Genomic DNA, 26119 nt, shown 5'->3' with positions numbered 1-26119 from the left:
GGTAGAAAACAAAACAAACACATCTATTCAAACTCGACACACCTCCCACATGCTAATCAGCAGCTTTGTTTACAAAGCATTTTAATTAGTGCTGTCAGGCGATTAAAAAAATTAATCTAATTAATTACAGGATTTGTAATTAATTTATCGAATTAATCGCATTTTAATCGCATAACCATTTTATGCCTGATATTCTATATTCTGTAATCATATTTCAAATTGCATGTGTCCGGATGGCAGAATTCAGTACTGTATCTACAAAACCTTCTGTTTAATCATCTTCCATCTATTAATTTGCTTAGATTTTTCAGGTCTGGTCAATTTGAGCATGGTGTTATTCACAGTCAAAGATAACAAAAAAAATATTGATATTCTCATTTGGTTCATTACAATTTACTCAAAATAAAATTTTCATTCAATCAATCACAGCGCAGATTGAGTGATTGAATGAAAATGTTATTAACAGATTGCAGAATGGGTACAATAAAATACGGCTCAATACACACAATTGTTAAGGGGATGCAGATCAGAGAAAGACTTTCGTCTCGTTTACATCAGGGTCCCCCATTTTCAATTCATAATGAATTGTAAGTAAGGGTGCAACTTGCACTGTGCAATCCATTCTTTGTGGATCTAGCCCACAGTATTTCTGACACTGGGAATACATTCCCTGAGATTCATAGATGTCCCTAGAATCAGATACCAAGAACATGCAAATGGACCATATTAAAAAGAAATCTGTAAATGTGTATTCTACATTCTTATGGAATGAATGAGATACAAAAAAAATATTATAAAAAAAAAGATTTTTTTTTTTTTTTTTGTAATTAATTTTGAGTTAATTTTCATAACGCGATAATTTGCTGTGTAATTAATTAATCTAATTAACGCGATAAACTGACAGCCCTAATTTTAATACATTTTTTTTTTCATTCGTCACTTCAGAATTACATCTTAAGAATGGATGTCACTTCTAATTTAAAAGGTTTGGAAAGTAAAGCATTTTATCTTTATTAAAGGGGCACGCCAACATTATGGGGAATGCACTTAGTCTTCTCAAGAGTCAGACAAGATAGATAAAAAATAAACAAACAGTCATAGCTTTTTTTATTTTTTTTTTATCCACCTTTTCTCCTTATTTTTCTCCCATCCCAATTTCGTATTGCCAATTCTCCCCTCCCCTGTCTTGAACGTTGCTAGACTATGCCTCCCACTGGTCGGCTGTAGTGAGGATAGAAGCCTTGCATCATGTGTCCCCTCCGGTACATGAGGAGGCAGCCTGTCGCATCTTTTCACTGGACAGCGCGGACTCTCTGTGCCGAGGAGTAACGCGTGGGAGGCTCACGCTGCCCCAGATACTTCCTGTCTCTGCTGTGCAGGAGTCACCCAATCAACCTGTAGGAGTCGCTGTCCACAACGTCCAATCCCCACCCATCGACTTCCACCCACTACCTCTGTCAATTGAGATAGTATGACGACTGCAGTAGGTGCCCTTTTTTCTTTCCGCCCCTGCCCTTCAAACAGCCTGAGTCCGCCACTGCTACCAATACTGAATTCCAGGAACTGGTACTAGTGCCAGTATCGGTTCAAATGTGAACCGTACCCAACCCTAATAAGTAGGTTGTTGACACGCCTCATCTCATATTACTCTTTAACACTTTACCTGCTGCTGTGACCCATTGTCACCTCCATATATTTATATTTGTAAACTACTTGATCCTACACTGTGAACGGAATGTGCAATACTGTTAATGTTACTCACTTGTGTCTTGTGTATATCTTCTACCATTTATTTTTAAGATCTCCTTATTTTTAGCATTTGCTTGTATTTAAGTTGTTCATTAAAGTATTGTGTGCTCTGTGTGATGTTGTGTGAAGGGCGGACTAGCAAAGTAAGTTTTTCATTGTACGGTTAACTGTCTGTTTAACTGTGCACATGACAATAAATCATCTTGAATCTTGAATTACTCTACAAGTCTACATCAATACCCAGACTTGATTACAGCAGAGGGTCCGGTTCCAGCTGGCTTCACCAGACGCCATGACATGTTGAAAGCCTGTAATGGGGAATCATATGAAATCAGAACATGTTATAATCTACTCTAGCTGCACATCATAAGTCGGTGGTTCCTGAGCTATTCGTGGGAGCGCCCATAGCAAGAGCTGCTATTTCGCTTGGGACCCATCAAGCAAGCATGCAGTTCTGGAACTAAATCATACACACGCACTTGGTAAGTGTCATTGGTAGTCAATATTCTCAAAACCATACTACCCAAATTAACCTTCCGTGCCTGGTGTTAGTGAAAATAATATAGCATTACTATACTGTGTTCTGTTCACAAATGTTCTTTCAGTGACCAATGTTGGTCAGTCAGACCAAAACTAAAAAAAAGTTAACAAAGTGCCTCTTTTGCCGTTTGAATACATTACAGATTCCATATTTAACCCTTTCATTACCACACTATAGGTGTGGCCAACGGCTTCTCTGTTACAGTGGGTGACAATATTGTCACAAGGAAAGATGCAATTACATACCTAGGTTCCATCCTAGAGGCAAATCTTTCCTGTGACAAAATGGCAACCAATGTAATAAAAAAAGTCAACCAACAAGATTCTTCCTCCCTGGTAAACAAGAATACCCTGAAGACTCTAACAGGAGCACTCATTCAAGGGTACTACGACTATGCTTGCACCTCATGGTACCAAAGCACCTCAAAGGCACTAAAAACAAGATTACAAACATCACAAAACAAACTGGTCAGACTACTGCTTGACCTTACTCCTAGAACCCACCTCACCCCTGCCCATTTTGACGACCTAGGATGGCTTAGAGTAGACGACAGAGTACAGCAACTTGCAATGGGCCGGTCTACAAGATACACTACACCACTAAGGTACCCATGATGTACATGTCGAAATACTTCCCAAAGGTCAGTGAATACCACGACCACAACACCAGAGGGAGTTCCACAAATCATGTTCAACCCAGATTCGGCTCAAACAAGGGACTAAACACGTTTCGCAATTATGCCACAACATACCCACAGCCGTAAAATAATGTGAATCCCTACCCACCTTCAAAACCGCTCTAAAAGAGCACCTACGGGAGGCCACAATTATAAACTGGCCCCGGTAAATGTCCAATGTTTCCTCCCCCTCAAATGTATATATTCTCTTTTAGAAACTTTGTCTGTAAATAAACAGTACTGTATACTTGTCTATCTTGTATGTCATAAATGTCTGGATGTAACAGTACTGTATGTCGTGTATGTCATAAATGTTATGATGAATTGAAAATGGGGGACCCTGATGTAAACAAGATGAAAGTCTTTCTCTGGTCTGCATCCCCTTAACAATTGTGTGTATTGAGCCATACTGTATTGTACTCATTCTGCAATCTGTTAATAACATTTTCAATCAATCAGGTCAACCCTTTCACTACCACACTACAGACGGTTAACCTTCTGTAGTGTGGTAGTGAAAGTGTTAACCCTTTGAAGTGTAGTAGTGAAAGGGTTAACCTGTATTGTGGTAGTGAAAGTGTTAACCTTCTGTAGTGTGGTAGTGAAAGTGTTAACCCTTTGAAGTGTAGTAGTGAAAGGGTTAACCTGTATTGTGGTAGTGAAAGTGTCAACCCTCTGTAGTGTGGTAGTGAAAGGTTAACCTTCTGTAGTGTGGTAGTGAAAGGGTTAACCTTCTGTAGTGTGGTAGTGAAAGGTTAACCTTCTGTAGTGTGGTAGTGAAAGGTTAACCTTCTGTAGTGTGGCAGTGAAAGGGTTAACCTTCTGTAGTGTGGTAGTGAAAGGTTAACCTTCTGTAGTGTGGTAGTGAAAGGGTTAACCTTCTGTAGTGTGGTAGTGAAAGGTTAACCTTCTGTAGTGTGGTAGTGAAAGAGTTAACCCTTTGTAGTGTGTTAGTGAAAGCATTAACCCTTTGTAGTGCGTTAGTGAAAGAGTTAACCCTTTGTAGTGTGTTAGTGAAAGGGTTAAACTGCTGTTAGGGACAAGATGCCATGTTTTTATAAAAAAAAAACATAAATGACAAGTTAATTCATACGTTGTTGTTTTTTTGTCTTTTTTATTTATTTCAGCTTTCTCCAGAAAACCATCAACATTGATTAAAGCACAATATAAAAGTTTGTCCTAAGTGGACTTGTGCCAGTCCTGCTTCTATACCGTATATCGAGAACAACAGCCCCCCCTCCCCCCTCCACACACACACACACACACAACACATTCACAGCCTGCCAACCTCACTATCAACCCAACCGTTAAAGGATAAAGCATGCCATCGAATGTTGTGCAGCTTTGTTTTTAGGGAAAAAAACGCACCTGGAAAACACAGTAGCACACGATCAATAAATACTTAAAAAATAAAAATAAAAACTTGATTAGGCCTAGATGGTTCACACCCCCCAGATGAAATATTCTTTCGGTGCAACAAACCCACGCCAGTTATGTTTTCATTACAGCCACAGAGGTGTGATATGTACACTAGGCCCACCCAAATGGCAAAGAGATCACGCACCAATATGCTATGCATACCCTGTTCGATGGCGCTTCATATCAATACAATAGTGATGAAATATCGATCCATAATTGAAAAAAATCTTTTAATCTCTTCCAACCGGGGAGAGAAAATGTGATGGATATAAGCGTGTTTTATATCACTATATCACTCACCATGAAACAAAAAAATCATAACTTAATGAGAACCAAAAGCACCTTTTCCCTTCTACGATTAGCCTACAGTACAAAAAAATATATATATATATATATATATAAAGAACTAAATAAAAACATTATCTTAGAACCAGAAGTCAACAGTGTCTAGATGCCCATGTCACAGACATGAGGGCAGAGCCTGTGAAGCAACAAACCCTTTCACTACCACACCGCAGAAGGTTAACTGTATGTAGTGTGGTAGTGAAAGGCTTAACCTTCTGTAGTGTGGTAGGGAAAGGGTTAACCTCCTGTAGTGCGGTAGTGAAAGCGTTAACCCTTTGTAGTGTGGTAGTGAAAGGGTTAACCTCCTATAGTGCGGTAGTGAAAGAGCATCACAGCGTAGACAAAAGGTGCCAAGAGCCTGTTTAACCTGAGTGACCTTACTGTGACTTACTCGGGTTCTGTGGCGTCGAGTCCCGAGATCAACCCAGAGCTCCGACCCCAGGACTGTTCTATATAGGGAGGTGTAGTCCGACGTCACTTTGGACCGCCCGCGAGGTCCACCCATATAGGGATTTATCATTGGGAAAATCATTGGGATTTTTGCACAAAATGAGTTCCCTTCTATCACTAACATTATTGTTTAAAGGGGAACTATTTTACTATTTCTTTCACTATTTGGGCACTTTTACACAATTCCTGTGAGTTTATGGAACACCTCTGTAATTATAATTTTTTTTAATTCATTGTTTTGTATTTCTAATCAAGTCCTCAAAAACAGCATTTTTCTACCTCAAGATCTCAAGCCGTTTTGAGGCTGGGCTCCTAAACCACTGTGTGGCCTGGTGGCATCTGCCACATTATCATGCAGCCGAGTCTCTCTGACATCACAAATCAGCACATTTTCAGATGACTCAGTTCAGTGAGGGTGAATATTGTGAGAGGAGAATTGGAAGAATGCGCCAATATGAGAATTAGAGACATAGATCATATTAATATAAGTCATAGCTAGGAAACAATGCTAAACACTGAAAAAGGCCATTTATAAGATAGTTCCCCTTTAAGCATTTTTGGTTGAAATAAGATTCCGCGAATTCTTTTTACAATTAATTGCGAATATTTTCATGTTGAGCTATATATTGTGGATGAATACGCACAGAAAGGGTACACCATGCAAATGTTCATGCTTTATTTGTTTTAAACGAGACGATTTAGAAATGGGCAATGGGGAAATACATTGCGTTGGACAGAGGGTGGAACATGGAAAACGGCAAAGACGTAACCGCTACACCTCCCTGTATGCCCAGTGCACCTTAAAAAGGGCACATCACCAAAAAACAATGCAGATTTATTTTGCACATAATCTACACTGAATCCTTGCGTTGTGTTAACCCTTTCATTGCCACACGACAAAGGGTTAGCCCTTTCACAACCGCACTACAGAAGGTTAACCCTTTACTATCACACTACCACTACAGCCGGTTTAAAGGGTTAACCTTCTGCGGTGTGGTAGTGAAAGGGTTAATTACAGCTAAATGAAATGATAGCAGTCCCTATAAAACAAGGTATTTCAAATCGTTTTTCATCCACATCCTTTCACAGAGCTATAATTAACACAACGCAAGGGTTCTGTGTCGCTGACGACATCACTGGGGGCCACACATTCAAATAACAAACAACATACTCTCAATAACTGTCGACTGAATGAACGTGTGCAAAAGTTTTGGTTGTGTGTGAGAGATTATGTGCACAATAAATCTGCATTGTTTTGTTTGGTGAAGTGCCCCTTTAAAAAGGAAGGCTTCACCATCAAAACACACTCTTTAGGGTTGTAAGCAGCAACGCTGAAGTCAGAATCCCAGCGGTTTGCCACATCATCAACATGACACCAGCAATCCTAACGTGGCATTTCTGGAAATGGAAAACCGTTGGGGGATAGCTCTCGGCTGGCTTCTACTCAGACCCCTTTTCGGTTTTCAAAAACATCCCCCTAGGCGTGAGAAACGACTTTGGAAAGCGGGAAATGTGTAGGGGGGGTGTAAGATGATTTTGATGATTTAACAATTTTCTTTAAATACTGTAATCAAAAAAGAAATATATATAAAAAAAAACATTACACTATATATTTTTATTTAACGGATTACACATGGTTAAAAGACCATGGCAGTAGTTCATTGTGTTGTGTTTTAGGTTGCAGTTAGGGCTGGGCGATTAATCGATTTTATCGATTAATTCGAATGAATGATTTAGGACGATTTTCAATTATTTTTATTATTATTTATTTTACAAAAAGTGATGTTAGATTTGCACTTTATTAATCCCAATAGGGAAATTCATCTTTGTTTGATCAAGAGTAACCTTTTATATATATTTTTTTAAATGAAGATTGGTGAAAGTTAGGTTTGCACTTCAATCCCAATAGGGAAATTCATCTTGATTTGATCATTTGTGTCAAATAAAAACAAAGCTTATTTGAATGATTTCCTTGGCGTTTCTAGTTTAAGAGAAGAAAATTGTAAACCGGATGTGGTGTGAAAAAATCTGAGATTTTATTTTTAGGCCATATCGCCCAGACCTAGTTGCCGTATTGTTTTTTTTTTTTTTTTTGATCTTTTTCCCCCTCCATTTTCCTCCGATTTTCTCCCATCCCAATGTTAGTCGTATGCCAATTCCCAGTCCCTTCCTGGTCGCTGCGCACTTACCCCCCACAGTCAGATCATCTGGGAGAGTGGAGGCTACCACGTGCTTCCTCCGACACACGTCCAGCCAATCACCGCTTCTTTTCACCTGGCAGCGCGGATTCTCATTGAGAGGGCGTAGCGTGTGGGAGGATCACACTATCCCCCTCAAGTCCTATCCGCGCTTAGCAGGCGCCCCGACCGAACTGTAGGAGTCGCTGTTTACAACGACCCGGACCCACCCCGCCAGCTTCTCCCACCCTCTAATACAGCCAATTGTATTAGTGTGGACGGCCAGCCAAGCTGGTGACAACCCCGGAGCTGTGAGCTGGATTCGAACAGGCGAATCCAGCTCACAGCTCCGGGGTTGGTGACGAACGCAATCTCCGCTCGGCCACCTAACCGCCCCCCTAGTTGCCGTATTGTAATCGTATACACCAGGAGCAATTAAACCTACAACCATTGCTAAAAACCATCAAAGATTTTGATAAAATCGCAAAAGATATCAGTGTTTATAGTGTCCCAATATATCGCAGTATGCTGAATTGTGACCCTCGCGTTGCCAGATTCGTGCCATGCCAGCGTTGCCACTTCCAACATGTAGTACTGATAATGTTTTCCAAAGGCTCTAATAAATTAAATGTCAAGCGGGGTTTTGCCTTCCTCTAAAATGACCCAGAGGAGGTCACTCGGCGGCGATGCTGGCAGCGCTGCTGCTTACGTAGCACGGCCGTTCCTGGACGCCCTGCGGAGAGCCGCCGGAAACCATGGCTATGCGTCGGGTCAGAAGGGGGCGGGGCCCAGGGGGGGGGGGATCAGCACAGTGGTCAAAACGGGCGTTACACGCGGCCGACGCACTCACTACACGTTGTAGCTGTAATCCACCAAGTAGTCCTTCAGTCTGTTGGGTAAAGGCAGCTCCTGCACGCGCCTGGTGGCATTGTTGATGGCGACGCGGCAGAGGTGCTGGAGAGCGGGCGTGGCAGTGTAAACAGGCTTAGTCAGGAGCAACTGCACCGTGCCGTTGGGCGGCGCCGGGGGCTGCGAGGGGCTGGAGGAGGAGGAGGAGGAGCCCTTGCTGCCGGTCCGCGACAGCTGCACGTAGTGCTCCACCAGGTGGACCACGCTGTCGAACTGCCTCAGCCGGGGCTTGACCAGCACCACCGAGTCCAGCTTGAACTTGCCCTCCTTGTACTCGATGCGCAGGTTGGTGGGGCCCGCCGACGTCATGGCGGAGATGGTGAACAGGTAGTCCCGCTGGGAGCTGTCGCGCACCAGGAAGGTGCCCTCCGGGGCGTCCTGCAGGATCTCCTTGGCCTCGTTCGCGGTCAGGCTGCCCCAGTACCAGCCTGTGTGTTCCGGAGAGAGAGAGAGGGGGGGGGGGGGGGGGGGTGAGAGAGAAAAGAGAGAGAAATGGGGGGGAGAGGGAGAAAAGAGAGCGAGAGAGTGGGTGAGAGAGAGAGTGAGAGAGATGGGAGGGGAAAGGGAGAGAGGGGGGAGGGAGAAAAGAGAGAGTGGGTAAGAAAGAGAGGAAGAGAGAGATGGGGGGGAAGAGAGAGAGAGGGAGGGGTGAGAGGGAGAAGAGAGAGGGAGGGGTGAGAGGGAGAAAAGAGAGAGAGAGAGAGTGGGTGAGAGAGAGGGATGGGGGGGAGAGGGATAGAGAGAGGGGGGAGGGAGAAAAGAGAGTGGGTGAGAGAGAGAATGAGGAAGAGAGAGATGGGGGGGAGAGAGAGGGGGGGTGAGAGGGAGAAAAGAGAGAGGGAGAGGGGTGAGAGGGAGAAGAGAGAGAGAGAGAGTGGGTGAGAGAGAGAGGGAGAGAGAGAGAAACTGGGGATAAGCCATGTGATCAAGTTCAGATCAAACAAATACTGTAAAACTTCCAATAATGGAAAGCAGTCAGCAGCTTATTAGAAGCCGTGTATTTTTGGAGATGGGCTTATACTCTAAACTTTAAGCAGACAATTCTTTGTTGGACTATAGCTAAGCGACCTCCTTATACTACATCATTATTGGTAAGCGACCTCCTTATACTACATCATTATTGGTAAGCGACCTCCTTATACTACATCATTATTGGTAAGCTACCTCCTTATACTACATCATTATTGGTAAGCTACCTCCTTATACTACATCATTATTGGTAAGCTACCTCCTTATACTACATCATTAGTGGTAAGCTACCTCCTTATACTACATCATTATTGGTAAGCGACCTCCTTATACTACATCATTATTGGTAAGCGACCTCCTTATACTACATCATTATTGGTAAGCGACCTCCTTATACTACATCATTATTGGTAAGCTACCTATACTACATCATTATTGGTAAGCTACCTCCTTATACTACATCATTATTGGTAAGCTACCTCCTTATGCTACATCATTATTGGTAAGCTACCTCCTTATACTACATCATTATTGGTAAGCTACCTCCTTATACTACATCATTATTGGTAAGCTACCTCCTTATATTACATCATTATTGGAATGGAATTTTGGAACCTATGGAACCCGTTCCAGTGACTGGCTGGTCCTAAGGTCCCTCTAGTTTGCTCAGAACAGGGTAATCTGCATTTTGCTATGATGCCCCTCTAGCTCATGGAATGAACTCCAACAGTCCTTAACTTAAAGTGTGAGATTCTCCACTCTGTTGCAAAAATCTCCAACCTTTGTCAATCAAGTTGTAAGTGTTTTAATTGATTTGTTATCCTACTTTTGCCTCGCCTTGTTGTCTTGTTATTGTTGTAATTTTATATGCTGTATGTTTTATATGCTTTTCTTTTTGCTTATTTCAGTATTCATTCATTCAAACCTTTATTTATTCTCGAAAAGGACAATTGAGGTCACCCTCATTTTCAATGTCGTCAAGACTTAGACATTTCAATGCATAGTTTTTTACAATATAATAATAATAACTATCTATATAGCACCTTTCACACATGGACCGCAGCCCAAAGTGCCCCACAGCAAATAGCATAAAATTAACATAGGCATAACATTTTTATACAGTTGACAAACAATGCATAAAGTGCAGACATAAGAATAGGTATTGTAACTGAGGGGTACAATTCCCTGACTGTATTGTTAGATATGATATTTAATACCACTACCTCATGTACTTTAACTTCTGGCCACCCAGTACAAGATATAAGTATGATGAACACTTTCCCACCTGATGAAACGAATCCACACAAATGTACCAAATCGAAGGTTTAATACAGCAAAGGGTGTATACAACGATCACTTAATTACATTTATGATTTGAAATATGGAATATGCACTTTTATGGCAAATGAGTATTCGTAGGTAAATCAACATTGAATGTCCAATCTCTGGTTACGCAGGGAGTAAGTATACAACCCGGAATATTTAGGAAACGATAGCGATGGTACTTAAATGATTATAGCTGGATACACTAAGGGGGGGGGGGGTCCCGCTGGTTGTAAGACAGTAGGAGGGGGGGGTTAGAGAAGCCGCTGGCGGTATCCCATCTGGCCGACGGTGTCTTGGGAGAATCCAAAGTCTTGGACACGGTGCCCACAGAACCTCGGGCCGCAGACGAATACAGCTGGACCCTCTGTGGACGGTATCTGCCGGTCCACAACGGAGAGACGTGAGGCGACCTCACGTGTAGAGCGCCGTCTCACCTGGAGTCCTCTCCGGGGGGTAATTCCAACACTCCGCAGTGTTGGCCTTTATCCATGGAATAATCAAAGCACACAAAGCATAATCCAAGCCGTGGAAGGCTCGCCGTCGTCCGGGTAGAGTAATCCAATATACAGGTCCAGTCGCTCTTGGCCCGGAGCTCCTCGGATGCAATCACCACTAGGGGTCTGACCAGCCTGGTTAAGCGTCCAGATAACGTCAGGAACGATGGGGGTACTGATAACTTTAGAACTCTAACCGAACGATGCACCATACATAAATAGACTATTATTAGCTTAATAGAATACGTCCAACTCGACGGTATGGTGCCAAACTATGACCATTCAACTATTAATCTACACGATATCTCAATGCCTATTCTGGGGCCAAGTAGGCCTTACTACACCACACGTGCGTCGTGGGGAGGCTTTGCGTCTGTCACTCTGTTGGAGGGTAAAGAACTGGACTAAAAGAAAGTTCTACTTTACTTGCGCCATATATATATGCGCTATGAACAAATAGTACCATTCGTATTTCGCCCGACATATTCCTGCGCGGAACCGGGGCTTGCCTCGACATGTTAGGCGGCACGATTGAACCTGGACCTAGGGGTATGGCAACCTGGCGCCAGGTTCTCGTCCAATGGTAGAATGAAACTATTATGGGCTGTTTAGTAGAAACGGGGATATTCACTGCATATTGTACAAGGAATATACAGGGGATATCAAACGATATACAAATACAATTAAATATATATATATAAATAAATATACATATTCGGTTTAATCTGATCCTTCACAACAGCCGCCCCCTAATTAGTCCCACCTAATTAGCTAAGCAGAGACAGATTAACCGCACTGTCTACCACTCAAGGTCCGCTGTAAGGGTCAGTCAACTCACAAAGTCATGGGATCATGGTCATCATCGATAGTATCTGGGAGTCGGGGCAGTTCTATGAGCCTCGCCACGGGACGTGTGTAGGTGCGCCCTTGGACGAGTACTTCAGCTGCTCGGACCTTGCCATCGGCACCGGTGATCACTTTGCTTACGCGGCCAGCCGGCCACATAGCTCTGGGTAGTGACTGGTCAATAATCATGACGACTGTTCCTTCTGTCAAATTGTCTCTCTCTTTTACCCACTTCTGGCGGGTCTGTAGAGACGGTAGGTAGTGAAGTAGGAAGCTGCTCCAAAACTTGTCAGCTAGTACTTGGCTGTACCTCCACATTCTTCGGCCGTTCGATTCTTCGGGCCTGTACATTGTCTGGGGTAGCGCAGGGTCCAGCCGTCCCATTAGGAGTGTGTTGGGGGTGACTGGGTCGACATCTGCTACATCACTGGAGACGTAACCGAGGGGCTTTGAGTTCAATACTCCCTCGATCTCCGTGAGGACTGTCATTAGGACTTCCTCCGCCACAGTCTGGGCTCCGAGTACGGCGTACAGGGCTGTCTTTATAGAACGTACTTCTCGTTCCCAGGTTCCACCGAAGTGGGGTGCGTTCGGGGGATTAAACTGGAAGTCAATCTGGGCTGGAGCGAGGTGGGTCTTAAGTTCTGGGCCCATAGCTTGGAAGCTCTCTCTCAGCTCTCTTTCTCCGCTTTTGAAGTTGGTCCCGTGATCAGACAACAATGTAGACGGTTTTCCTTTCCGTGATGTAAATCTCCGGAAGGCCATAAGGAATGAGTCTGTGCTCATGGTCGGAAGGAGCTCGATATGTATCGCTCTGGTGGTCATGCATTTGAATACAATACCCCACCGCTTCTCGGTGCCTCTTCCTCTCTTTATATACAACGGGCCAAAGCAGTCCATGCCTGTGGAGTGGAATGGCTTGTCGCCGATTCGGAGGCGACAGGGGGGTAGGTCAGCCATCCGTGGTATGCTGGGCTGCGCGCGCCACTTACGGCAGTCTAGACAGGTTCGCTGGAAGCGCCGTACTGCTTCTCTCCCTTGCAATATCCAATAACGACGTCTGATCTCCGCGAAGACTCTCTGCTCCTGCGTGGTGTACATCCTCGTCGTATTTCTTTATGATCAGCTCTGTGACCTTGTGTCGGCTGTTCAAGACGATCGGGTGCTTAATGTCATCTGGTAGATCGGGGGCTCTCCGCAGGCGACCACCCACTCTGATGAGATTATGGGCGTCACTCTCTGGTGCCAGGTGAATCAGTCTGCTGTCTGATGGGACGGGGTTTCCTCCCTGTAGACAGTCTAGCTCATCGGGGAACGAGTCTCTCTGGGCTCGTTGTAGTAGAAGAAGTTCTGCTTCTTCGTAGTCAGCTGCTGACATGTCAGTGGTGGACTGAATCTCTGGGTGGTGTCGCAGGAATGTTCTTTGTTGCGCACTCTCTAGGGTACTGCAGTCATCTATGTTGGGGTCTGTGGAGGCGACAGTGCTCAGTCCACAGAACATAGGTTTCTTGTTCTCAGCCTCCTCGTTACTTGCTTCCCTCGGGGTGGGCGTAGGTCTATCTCCTTCCGGGAGCTTGAGGAATGCTGGTCCGTCACTGTAGATGTTGCGACGGGTTAGGTCATCCAGAGACATTCCCCGGGTGATGACGTCAGCTGGGTTGTGTTTGGTGTCCACATACCGCCAGCTTGCTTCTTCTGTTAATTCTTGAATCTCGGTGACTCTGACTCCCACGAAAACCTTGTATCTGCATGAATCAGACTTGATCCATGTGAGTACTGTCGTGGAATCTGACCACAAGATTGTTCTATGCACCGGAATGGTGAGTTCACGTTGGATTAACGTGGCTAGATGCGCTCCTGCGAGGGCTGCGCAGAGCTCTAGACGTGGGATAGATTGTTGCTTACGTGGGGCTATTCTTGAGTGGGCCAGGATGAAAGCAGTGTGTATCTTTCCTCCCATCTCTTGGGCACGCAAATAGGCCACCGATCCGTAGGCTACTTCAGAGGCGTCGCTGAAGACGTGTAGCTCAATCTCGCATGTCTCTGGCCTCACTGTGGATGGGAAGTAGCTGCGGCGTATATTGACACCTGGGAGTGAGCGGAGTTCCGTCTCCCACTCTCTCCATGTTGAGGCAAGGTGTGCGGGTATTGGGTCGTCCCAGCCCTGGTCCTTGTCCCATAGTGCTCGTACAATCATCTTTGCCCTGGTGGTGTAAGGTAGAATACATCCCAACGGGTCATATTGTCTGGCGAGTGTTCTGTACACACTCCGTCTGGTGGTCGGTATCGCCGCCGACCTTCCTTGCTCTGGAGCCAAGGGTTTGTGTCTATAGTGGAGCGAGTCTGTTTTGAAGCGCCAGACTAGTCCTAGTGTCATTTCTTGGGCTTCTCCTGGGATTGTCGCCATCCAGGTCTCGCTGCTGGCAGCCTTGTCCGCGGAGGAGAGGCTGCGCAATACGTGCGGGTCGCTGCTGGCCCACTGCCTGAGATCAAAGCCGCCTTTGATTAGGGAGGCGCGTAACTTGATTAGGAGAGCCTCGGCTTCTTCTTGAGTCGAGACGCTTTGTAAACAGTTGTCCACGTAGAAACTGTTCTTCACACTGTGTTGGACCTCTTCATCTGCTGCTGGGTCCTCTGTGACGTGTTTCTGTAGTGCAAATGTAGCACAGCACGGGCTGCATGTGGTTCCGAAGGGGAGTACTTCCCACTGGTAGATGGATGGGTTCTCATCTCCGATCTTCTCTCTCCTTAGGAACCGTAGCAGAGGCTTGTCCTCCTCTACTAGTCTCACCTGCAAGAACATCCCTTTGATATCCCCGCTTATAGCCACCTTGTCCTGGCGGAAGCGCAGTAGCACGCCTAGTAGGGAGGGGCCGAGTGTGGGGCCGGGCAAGAGCTCTTTATTCAGATTTTGGGATCCGATCTGGTAGCTGCAGTTAAACACAATGCGATCCTTGCCGTTGTGATGGACCTTGTGATGCGGCACGTACCATGATTCGGTCGTCTGATCGGCCTCTTTAATGTCAATCTTTGTTACGTGTCCCGCTGTGATTAGCTTCTCGATCTCAGCTCGGTACACACTCTCTTGAGCGGGGTCTTTGGCTAGGCGCCGCTCCGTGTTCAGTAGATAGCGCTCCGTGGCGTCTTTCTTTGCGTGAAAGGTGGGCATTCCCTCTCGCCTCAGGAGTGGAGTTGCGTATCTCATCACTCCGCCGACTGTGACTCTCTTTGTCCCCTGCTCGAGTAGGTTGATGGCGTAAATGTCTTCTTTAGAGCGAATATCTTTCTTTTCGTTCTTAAAGGGCATTGTCTCTAGGGTCCATAGCCTCTCGACATGCTGCAAGAGAGTGGTGTCTTCTTCTGTCGTTCTGGAGTGGAAGCAGCTAGTGGCTGCTGTTCGGTTGAGAGATTTAGCGAGGGGGCCTTGGAGGGTCCACCCTAGGCGGGTCTCGACTGCTGCAGGACAGCCTCGGGGGCCTGTATGGACCCGGTCAATCGGGACTATAAGTTCTGCATGGTCGGAGCCTATCAACAGGGTCGGGGTAGCGCCGTCTATGAGCGGGATAGGTAATTGGCGCAGGTGCACATATTTATCCATCAACTTGGTGACAGGGTAGGTGTACTGCGATAGTCCTATTTCTTGGCTGGTGAAAGCATTTGTGATCTTGTACCGTCGCTCTGGCTGCCCGTTGGCTGCGATGGTGAAGGAGACATTCTCGCCCTTTATAGTCTTTAAATCTCTTCTTATTGTCCGAATCGTCATTTCGTTCTTGCTCCCCCGCAGTCCCAGCTGGGTCGCAGCGGAGGCGAGCAGAAGGGTCTTCTCTGACCCGTCATCAAGGACGGCGTAAGTGTCCATGACTTTATCTTGGTAGCTCAATGTCACACGGACTACCTTTAAGAGCACTTGGGCTCCGCTGCTGCTGGCGGGGTCAATGTACATGACACTTGCCTTGGTGCCGCTCCGTGGTGCAGGTATAGGCCGTCTTCCGTTACTTTCGTGTAGTATATCTAGATGGGCTCCATCGCACCGGCTGCACCTTTTCTTTAGGCGGCATTCGGCTGCCATGTGGGGCCGCGCACATCGATAACAGCGCCGGTTGGACTTTATCTATTGACTCACTTCTTCTGCATTCATCTTTGTGAATGAGTCACATTGTGACAGCCAGTGTTCTTTCTCACAGTAGGGACACGCTATCTTCCACTTCTCTTTTCTCGAGGGGGTGCTGTGACTCTTACTGCTCGGTATTGACTCTGAGTGGTGCATGACAGTCACCGATCTTCTTCCATCATTTATTCTCCGGGGTCCCTCTTTGGAGCTTGGCGTGCTCCGCCCGAAGGTGTCCAGTCGTAAGCTGCTGACCTCTCTCGCCAGGAAGTCGGCCAGATCAAGGAGGGATGGCTCGGGGCCGTCGGGATCACGGTAATCCCTCTGCCGCCTAAAGAGCTCCTGTCTTGCGGGTGGCAGCTTCTCCAAAATCCTCTCGACGTTAGAGTTGGCGTATAGCTCATGCATGCCCTTCTCCCGTTGCGCTCCCAGCATCCCTACCAGGGACTGCACTTTGATTGACAGGTCGTCTAGTGAGCGATTGTCTGTGGCTGGGGGTAGGCGGTCAATATGCCTTATCTCCTGGATTACGTAATCCCATATACGTCTATATCTCTGATCCAGCGCTGCAAGGGCCGCTGTGTATGGAGTCGAAGAGGTAGCATAGGCTAGCGCTATATTGTGCGCTCGCGGTACTTTCAGGTGCTTCAGTAATATTGCATACTTGTGGCGTTCATCAGCGACATCCACCATCATTGTCTCTAAGCACATCCGGAGCTCCGTGTACCGTGCTCGACTCTCATAGGCGAAGTCTGGGAATGACGGTGTGGCATTGTATGACGCCGTGGATGGCTGATACATCGGCGAGCGTTGGGGGAGAGACCTCCTGGGCGAGTCCCCTCTTGCGCCTCGCTGTGGGCTGGTACTGGCAGGGTACCATGGCCCACTGGTCCAGGTACTGTTCCTCGGGGCTGGTCGTGCGTCGTGCTCACCCGTGAATAGAGTCGGGGGTCTGTAGCGCAGCGCCGCGGGGGTATAGCCTGGACTGTATGGGACCTCCTGGTCCGGTGGAGTACTGTGCTGTCGTCGGGCTTGGTTCTCCTCTTCTCCCTCTTCTTCCTCTATCAGATCTTCCAGATCCTGTAATCGTTTATTTAGCTTCTCCGCAGTGTATGCCGCTCCTTCCTTGTAGCTGGGTCTCGCTTGGACCGGTATGGGAAGGGGGTCTGCGGGGGGTCTAGACTCGGTCTGTTGGTCAAGTTCAGGGTCGCTTGCTCGTTGTGGTGACGCTGCTCTTGACTGTTGTCTCGACGAGTTCCTTGAGCCCCTGGCGGAGGGAGAGGGAGTTGTCCTTTTGATCAGCTGCTCTATTAGTTGCGCTTGTAGTCTGTCGTGCTCTGCGTCTCTTTGGGCACCGGCAGCGGCACGCTGGGCGTCGGCCCGGTCTCTTGCCATATTCTCTTCTGTCTGGAAGCGTCTCATCTCCAGACGTGTGCGCTGTTCTTCGCTCCGTTGCTGTGCTTGGAGGTGTTCGCGCTCGCTGGTCGCCTGTGCTTGGAGACGTTCGCGCTCGCTAAGCGTCTGTGCTTGGAGCCGATCGCGTTCGGTAGAGGCTGTCAGGCTGACGAGGAACGCCTGTTGTAGTATCCTCTCCGCTTCGCTGGGGGAAGGCGGTTGTGGAGGTGAGCCGCTCCTGCGTGAGCCGCTCCTGGGGGTACTCGTTGGGGAGTCCTGGAGCTCTAGTTCCTCGGCGCTCTCCTCCTCTTCTTCCGTGCAGAGTTCTCTCTCTGTAGGGTTGTCTTCCTCCCGGGGCTGGTCGGGGACTACTTCTTGAGTAGTGGCGGGGGGTAAAGGCATGTCAATTCCCTCCTGGTCCCCACCGTGAGCTTGGTCAGTTACATTAGGACCTACTAGGGCCTCTGTGGTCGGGGAAACCTGGTCGTTAAGGTCAGACATAATTTTACTTTCTACTTTTACCGCGTTTACAGTTTGTCGAAGGCTAGGTAGTTGACTGACAGTGTAAGCCTCTAAGTACTGAGGTGTCTGTCGTCTGCGCCGCGGGCGTTCTAGGTTAGGAGGATCGTTTCGTGGAGTGTTCATCATAGGCCATTTCGATATTAATAACACTATATTAATATTACACTAGTTACCCTCCGGCTCGAAGGACCAATTGTAACTGAGGGGTACAATTCCCTGACTGTATTGTTAGATATGATATTTAATACCACTACCTCATGTACTTTAACTTCTGGCCACCCAGTACAAGATATAAGTATGATGAACACTTTCCCACCTGATGAAACGAATCCACACAAATGTACCAAATCGAAGGTTTAATACAGCAAAGGGTGTATACAACGATCACTTAATTACATTTATGATTTGAAATATGGAATATGCACTTTTATGGCAAATGAGTATTCGTAGGTAAATCAACATTGAATGTCCAATCTCTGGTTACGCAGGGAGTAAGTATACAACCCGGAATATTTAGGAAACGATAGCGATGGTACTTAAATGATTATAGCTGGATACACTAAGGGGGGGGGGGGGGGTCCCGCTGGTTGTAAGACAGTAGGAGGGGGGGGTTAGAGAAGCCGCTGGCGGTATCCCATCTGGCCGACGGTGTCTTGGGAGAATCCAAAGTCTTGGACACGGTGCCCACAGAACCTCGGGCCGCAGACGAATACAGCTGGACCCTCTGTGGACGGTATCTGCCGGTCCACAACGGAGAGACGTGAGGCGACCTCACGTGTAGAGCGCCGTCTCACCTGGAGTCCTCTCCGGGGGGTAATTCCAACACTCCGCAGTGTTGGCCTTTATCCATGGAATAATCAAAGCACACAAAGCATAATCCAAGCCGTGGAAGGCTCGCCGTCGTCCGGGTAGAGTAATCCAATATACAGGTCCAGTCGCTCTTGGCCCGGAGCTCCTCGGATGCAATCACCACTAGGGGTCTGACCAGCCTGGTTAAGCGTCCAGATAACGTCAGGAACGATGGGGGTACTGATAACTTTAGAACTCTAACCGAACGATGCACCATACATAAATAGACTATTATTAGCTTAATAGAATACGTCCAACTCGACGGTATGGTGCCAAACTATGACCATTCAACTATTAATCTACACGATATCTCAATGCCTATTCTGGGGCCAAGTAGGCCTTACTACACCACACGTGCGTCGTGGGGAGGCTTTGCGTCTGTCACTCTGTTGGAGGGTAAAGAACTGGACTAAAAGAAAGTTCTACTTTACTTGCGCCATATATATATATGCGCTATGAACAAATAGTACCATTCGTATTTCCCCCGACATATTCCTGCGCGGAACCGGGGCTTGCCTCGACATGTTAGGCGGCACGATTGAACCTGGACCTAGGGGTATGGCAACCTGGCGCCAGGTTCTCGTCCAATGGTAGAATGAAACTATTATGGGCTGTTTAGTAGAAACGGGGATATTCACTGCATATTGTACAAGGAATATACAGGGGATATCAAACGATATACAAATACAATTAAATATATATATATAAATAAATATACATATTCGGTTTAATCTGATCCTTCACAACAGGTATAAAAGACAATAAAAGTAGTGCAATGTAGAACGTGCAGACATAAGAATAGGCATAAAATAAGTAGCTGCTCGAAGGCATGTGAATCCCCCTGGAACAGCCAGTCCCACAAACACCCCACACATCAATCCCCACCACATCCCCATCTAAGACACCCCCCCCCCCCCCATAAAGCACATCATGACCGAAGGAAAACACAAACAGCCCGAGTGCCACCCCCGCGTGCTGCCCCATCTCCCCCGGTCCTGGCGACCTCGCCACCATGAGGAAACCAGCAAACACCCCCACCCCCCAGAATGGAAAACACGTTTTCACATACATGACCACCCCACCCCCCCTTCCAACTCAAATTATAATGGCTTAGTGCAATGGAGGAGTCGTCATCATATTTCTTTTAACCATGATTCTGTTATTACTATGACATCTGGATCTGTTTGAGAGATCAGGATCTTCAAGTGGTCTAATTGTTTATGTTGCAATATACGTAATATATGTATAAAACCCAGTAAGTGAATTCAGGTGAGATAATTGGCAATTTAGATTTAACATTTTTTTTTAACAATTTAACAGTTGATTTAGAGTTAGAGATAGTAGTTATACGAATTTAGTCAGAACCGTTACTAGGCTACTCTGACGATTAGCGACTATCCCTAAGTTATGGCTTGTAGGTCTATTATTTATAATGACATGTATATTTGAAACATCATTATTATTATCAATGTGATAGAGATATGATTAAACATGCTCAAAAGGAGCTGAAAGCTAAAATAAAACAAGCAAAACTTAAATATAAAGATTGTAAGAGGGTAGAAAGACAAATGTCCAATACCAATACCAGGGGCCTTTGGAAAGGCATTAAATCAATCACTGATTGGACCAACAATTCCAGTTGTCTGGGCCCTGAGATTGATGTTAATCATGCAAACCAGTTCTTTGCTAGGTTTGATCAATTTGATTTCTCTGCTGAGCAGGAGAGTATCCTCTCCTCTCTGGCTCAGCCTAGTCCTGTGGACAGTTGTCCCCCTATTGTCATCTCTATTGAAGAGGTTCGTCAGGAGTTTAAGCGCATAAAGGTAAACAAGGGCCCCGGGCCTGATGGTATTTATCCACGCACCCTCAAGGTCTGTGCTGACCAGTTGTGCCATGTTTTTCATTCTCTTTTTTCTCTATCCTTGTCTTCATCTGCTCTTCCTGTAATGTGGTTAACATCATGTCTTGTCCCTATTCCTAAAAAGAACAATGTGCGTAATAGCCTCACTAACCTGAGACCTATTGCTCTGACATGTCACATCATGAAATGTTTTGAAAGGGCTGTGCTGGGCCACCTCAGGGAGCACCTTATTTAGACCCCTTGCAATTTGCATATAGGAAGAGTGTAGGAGTCAACAATGCACTGATTTTTATGTTGCACCAAATGTATAGCCACCTTGAATAGTCTGCCAGCTCTGTTAGGGTAATGTTCTTTGATTTTTCTAGCGCTTTCAATACAATCCAGCCACATATCCTAGCAAACAAAATGATTCAGCTTAAACTGCACAACTCAACCATCTCTTGGTGTACGAAATATCTTGTTCCTCGACCTCAGTTTGTCAGGCTGGATGACATAGTATCGGATGTCATCTGGACAAAAACTGGAGCCCCCCAGGGAACAGTTTTGGCGCCCTTCCTCTTTGTGCTCTATACTGCGGACTGCAGACACAGCAAGGCCATGTGCCATATGCAAAAATGTTCTGACGACACAGCGCTGATCGGTCTAATCAACAAAGGCGATGACCAAGCCTATAAAAAGGAGATTGACTCATTTGTCCACTGGTGCGATGCCAACTTCTTGGAATTAAACATCGAAAAAACCAAGGAGTTGGTCATCAACTTCAGTAGGAAGAAGGTGAATGTCTCTCCTGTCATCATTAGGGGGCAGGAGGTTGAAATAGTCCAGTCCTATAAATACCTTGGCGTTCACCTGGACGGTAAGCTGGACTGGAAGCAGAACACAGATTATGTGTTTAAAAAAGCCCAGTCTCGGCTCTTTCATCTGAGAAAACGTTGTTCTTTTGACATCAGCAGGTCACTTCTCTATGTATTTTACCAAGGTATCCTGGCTAGTGTCCTGTTCAATGCTGTTCTCTGCTGGGGGGGCAGCATCACTGTTTCGGACAAAAAACGTATTTATAAAATCATCAAAAAGGCTGGCTCAGTGATTGGCCTTCCTCCTGATTCCCTGGAGATCACCATAGTCAAGCAAACCAGGACTAAACTGAACACCATTTTATCTTTTGTAGGCCACCCATTGTTTAGTATTTTCGATGCTCTGCGAAGCTCATTTAGTAACAGATTGCTGATGCCTCAAAAATGCTCTACTGAGCGATTGAGAAGGTCCTTTGTACCTGCTGCGGTAAAAGAAATTTAACGAACACAGATAGCACTGTGTTAAGAGGCTCTCCTATTGTGTTGTGTATCCTGTAGTGTATTGTATCATGTAACTGTGTCTTTCATGTTTGTATATGTGTATTCGCTCTGGTGGCAAACCATGTTTCCCCTCGGGGATTAAGAAATAAACCATACCATACCATACGAGCCAATGCGGATCGGACTCACCCCATCTCATGGACAAGACAGAAAGGACTTCATGGCAAGGATCATGTTCCTTGCAAGGAGTGTGTACACGTCACGTTGTACACTCAACGTAACTGTACATGAGGGAAACTTCAGTTGCCTTTCGAGTTTAAATAAAGGTTTGAAATTAAATTAAAATAGGATCTTTTCCAGTGTTCCCTCCCCTGTATTTTCTTAGATTTTATCGTTGGTATACATTTTATATCACGGTTTGGTGCTGTGCTACTAGCCTGTTGAACAAGTGTAGCCGGTGTGATCTTGTCTGCGTTGTGTTTTTTGTCGATTCGACCCCTGTTAAGGGATCGCCCTGAGTGGGAGTTGAACCCCGGACGCCCGCACCGCGGGCGGCATCACAGACCACTAAGCAAGAAGTGAATTCACTTCTTGCTTCCGGGTCTGGATGCCTCTGGGGAGTGAGTTTACTTGCAGTACCGCTTAACGTCCACAGCCACTTCACGACTTGTACCTCGTGACTGTGGATATACTGTACCTCCGTTACACAAGCACTGGCCTGAAACGGAAACCTTTGCTTATTGTTCCCGGCGAATCATGCAGGCTACTCAGTACTCTGATCACTTCATTCATGCCGTCACTGTTTGTATGCTAAAGTGTATTTTCATAGTACTATTTTTTTTAAGAAAACATTTCAAAAAGATACAAAATGCCCCTTAAAATTTAGGTCATATATCATATTTGGAAAAAGAATATTGCTAAATTGAAGAGCGGCCTTTTGCACAGCTGCAGGTTTTGCTCTTATTCAGACTCCTTAACACCCTCAACCAAATAAAATGGAGGCAGCGTATCCAAGTATCAGACTGTATCCGATGTCTGGAAGGAAATACACCCATACAACAGGAAGAGTAACTAAATATGCAGGCGTGAGAGAGAGGGAAAACAAACACCATCACCACATTAATGACCCTTATGGTTAATTCAGAGATGAAAAGCATCTCGGAAAATACTTGCGCTAAAAAGACTTAAAGGGGCACTTTGCAAAAAAAGAAAAACTAAAAACAATGCATTTATTTTGTACATAATCTCACACGCATTCAGAAACTGTAAAACTGTTTTGCACATATTTTAGTTTGACAGTTATTGGGAGTAGGGGGGGTGAGAGAGGAAGAGAAAGGGGGGAGAGAGAGGGAGTTGGAGAGAGAGACAGAGGAAGAGAGAGCGAGGCCATGTCTTATGGCCGCCTCCAAGTGCAGCTGATTGCACTGATAAGATAAGATAAGATATTCCTTTATTGATCCCCTTGGGGAAATTCAGGCATCATGATAGCACAGTTAATCATACAGGCCATAATACGTCGGCTCTTTACCTAACTTAGTATATTCTGTGGCTCTTGGGCAGAACAAACTCACACACTAGTTCAGCGAACAGGACTTGGAAGAATCGTACATCCAGAGGGAAAACATTTATATTGACACGATCAAGAAGGCTGTTTTCAAACAGCTTGAATATAACTAGGCTGTTGAGATCTGGAGTCAAAGCCAAAAACTCAGAATATAATGGTTTGATAAAAAAAGACTTATGTGAACTATAACCTGGAGAGAAAGCTCTTTGTGTGTGTAGATTAGGTCTGGAATATGTCCTTGAAGTTATCACTGAAGAACAGGACAGGCTTTGTCATTTCTGTGGGTTAAGATGTCAGAGCGAGACATCTGTTTGAGCGGGTCCTACTAATCACCCCAAAGTACCAGAAAATACCCCAAAATACCCCAAAGTATACCCCAAAATACCAGAAAATACCCCAAAGTACCAGAAAATACCCCAAAGTATACCCAAAAATACCAGAAAATACCCCAGAATACCCCAAAGTACCAGAAAATACCCCCAAAGTACCCCAAAATACCCCAAAGTACCCCAAAGTATACCCCAAAGTACCAGAAAATACCCCAAAATACCCTAAGATACCCCAAAGTATACCCCAAAGTACCAGAAAATACCCCAAAATACCCTAAAATACCCCAAAGTATACCCCAAAGTACCAGAAAATACCAGAAAATACCCCAAAGTATACCCCAAAGTATACCCCAAAGTACCAGAAAATACACCAAAATACCCCAAAGTACCCCAAAATACCCCAAAGTACCAGAAAATACCAGAAAATACCCCAAAGTACCCCAAAGTATACCCCAAAATACCCCAAAGTACCAGAAAATACCCCAAAGTATACCCCAAAATACCAGAAAATACGCCAAAATACCCTAAAATACCCCAAAGTATACCCCAAAGTACCAGAAAATACCCCAAAGTACCCCAAAATACCCCAAAGTATACCCCAAAGTACCAGAAAATACCCCAAAGTATACCCCAAAATATACCCCAAAATACCCCTATTACACTAGCACACTATTACACTATTACACACTATTACACTATTACACACTATTACACACTATTACACTAGCACACTATTACACTATTACACACTATTACACTATTACACACTATTACAGTATTACACTATTACACACTATTACACAAAATGTGCACATTTTAGTTTTTCATTTTAGGTATTTCGTGGTACTTTGTGGTATATTTCCAGGCACTTTGGGGTATTTTGGGGTATTTTCTGGTACTTTGGGGTATACTTTGGGGTATTTTAGGGTATTTGGGGGTATTTTGGGGTATTTTCTGGTACTTTGGGGTATACTTTGGGGTATTGTAGGGTATTTTGGGGTATTTTCTGGTACTTTGGCGTATACTTTGGGGTATTTTGGGGTATACTTTGGGGTATTTTAGGGTATTTTGGGGTATTTTGGGGTATTTTCTGGTACTTTGGGGTATACTTTGGGGTACTTTGGGGTATTTTGGGGGTATACTTTGGGGTATTTGTGTATTTTCTGGTACTTTGGGGTATACTTTGGGGTATTTTAGGGTATTTTGGGGTATTTTGGGGTATTTTCTGGTACTTTGGGGTATACTTTGGGGTATTTTGGGGTCTTTTCTGGTATTTTGGGGTATACTTTGGGGTATATTTTGGGGTATTTATTTGGGGTATTTTCTGGTACTTTGGGGTGATTAGTAGGACCCGTTTGAGCCAGACTGTAGTGAGAGAAATAGAAGTCTGGCCCAGTTGATAAGGGAAGAGGTGAATATCAGGGGAGTGAACGTGGGAGGGGAAGAACATAAGATTTCATTGTATGCGGACGATGTCCTCCTCTACCTATCCGACCCAGTGAGGTCAATTCCATGCCTTATGAGTAAAATTAAAACATTTGGTTATTACTCTGGATATAAAAATTAACATAGACAAAACAGAGGCACTGGCTATTGGGGGGAACATTTCTCAACAGGCCAGATCCCTCTTCCCTTTTAAATGGCCAAGCACTGGTATTAAATATTTAGGCATTACCATAACACCCACATTTGACCAATTGTATAAAGCCAACTACACAAGGCTTATCAATAAGATCAGAGAGGACGTGGATAGATGGACTGTTCTGCCTCTCTCCTTGATAGGGAGGGTGGAAATAATCAGAATGAACATACTCCCTAGACCAGTGTTTCTCAACTGGTGGGTCGCGACCCAAAAGTGGGTCGCGGGGCCATTTTGAGTGGGTCGCGGAAGTGTGTGTAAAAAAAAAAAAAGTTTTTTTTTTTTTTTTTTTTACTTTTTTTTTCTTCTCACTACCTATCTTTGTGAAAGTGGCTTCTCAGCTCTGGTCCAGCTGAAGACAAAGCGGAGGAACAGATTGGACATTGAGCATGAACTCAGAGTTGCTTTGTCTACCATCACCCCAGACTTTGAGACTCTTGTCAGGAGCAAACATCATCCCCAGTTATCCCATTAGTTCCCTGCATGTTAAGCTAAGAAGTCTGCTAAGAAGAATATATTATTTATTATTATTTTATTTCATTGTGTTTTTAGCCCTTATTTGCACTTTTGTTGCAACCCCAGTTATCACATTAGTTCCCCCAAACGTAGGTCTGTTATGTTAAGCTAAGAAATCTGCTAAGAAGCATATTATTTATTAT

The 26119-nt window shown here is 45.3% G+C and overlaps 1 protein-coding gene across 2 annotated transcripts in view; it reads right to left on the bottom strand.

Moving 5' to 3' along the window:
• Positions 1 to 1988: 1988 nt before the first annotated feature.
• Positions 1989 to 26119, bottom strand: part of socs2 (suppressor of cytokine signaling 2) — a 40046-nt gene continuing 15915 nt past the window's right edge. Inside the window, exons 3-4 of one of the 2 annotated variants that reach the window (XR_014620535.1) lie at positions 8064 to 8691; positions 1989 to 2057 (exon numbers count right to left, since the gene is read on the bottom strand). Coding sequence is in view for 1 of the 2 variants with exons in the window: in XM_084330221.1 (XP_084186347.1) it covers positions 8204 to 8691 (488 nt within the window). In the remaining variant the exon portion in view is untranslated. Of the gene's footprint in view, positions 2058 to 7752; positions 8692 to 26119 lie in introns of those variants that run through there. The other variant, XM_084330221.1, reaches the window with a different exon arrangement.

This window comes from Notolepis coatsorum (assembly GCF_963971535.1).
Source record: "Notolepis coatsorum genome assembly, chromosome: 15".
In the NCBI taxonomy this organism is placed as follows: domain Eukaryota; kingdom Metazoa; phylum Chordata; class Actinopteri; order Aulopiformes; family Paralepididae; genus Notolepis; species Notolepis coatsorum.
The sequence above is the reverse complement of the archived record's forward strand: the minus strand, read 5'-3'. Positions and strand labels throughout refer to the sequence as shown.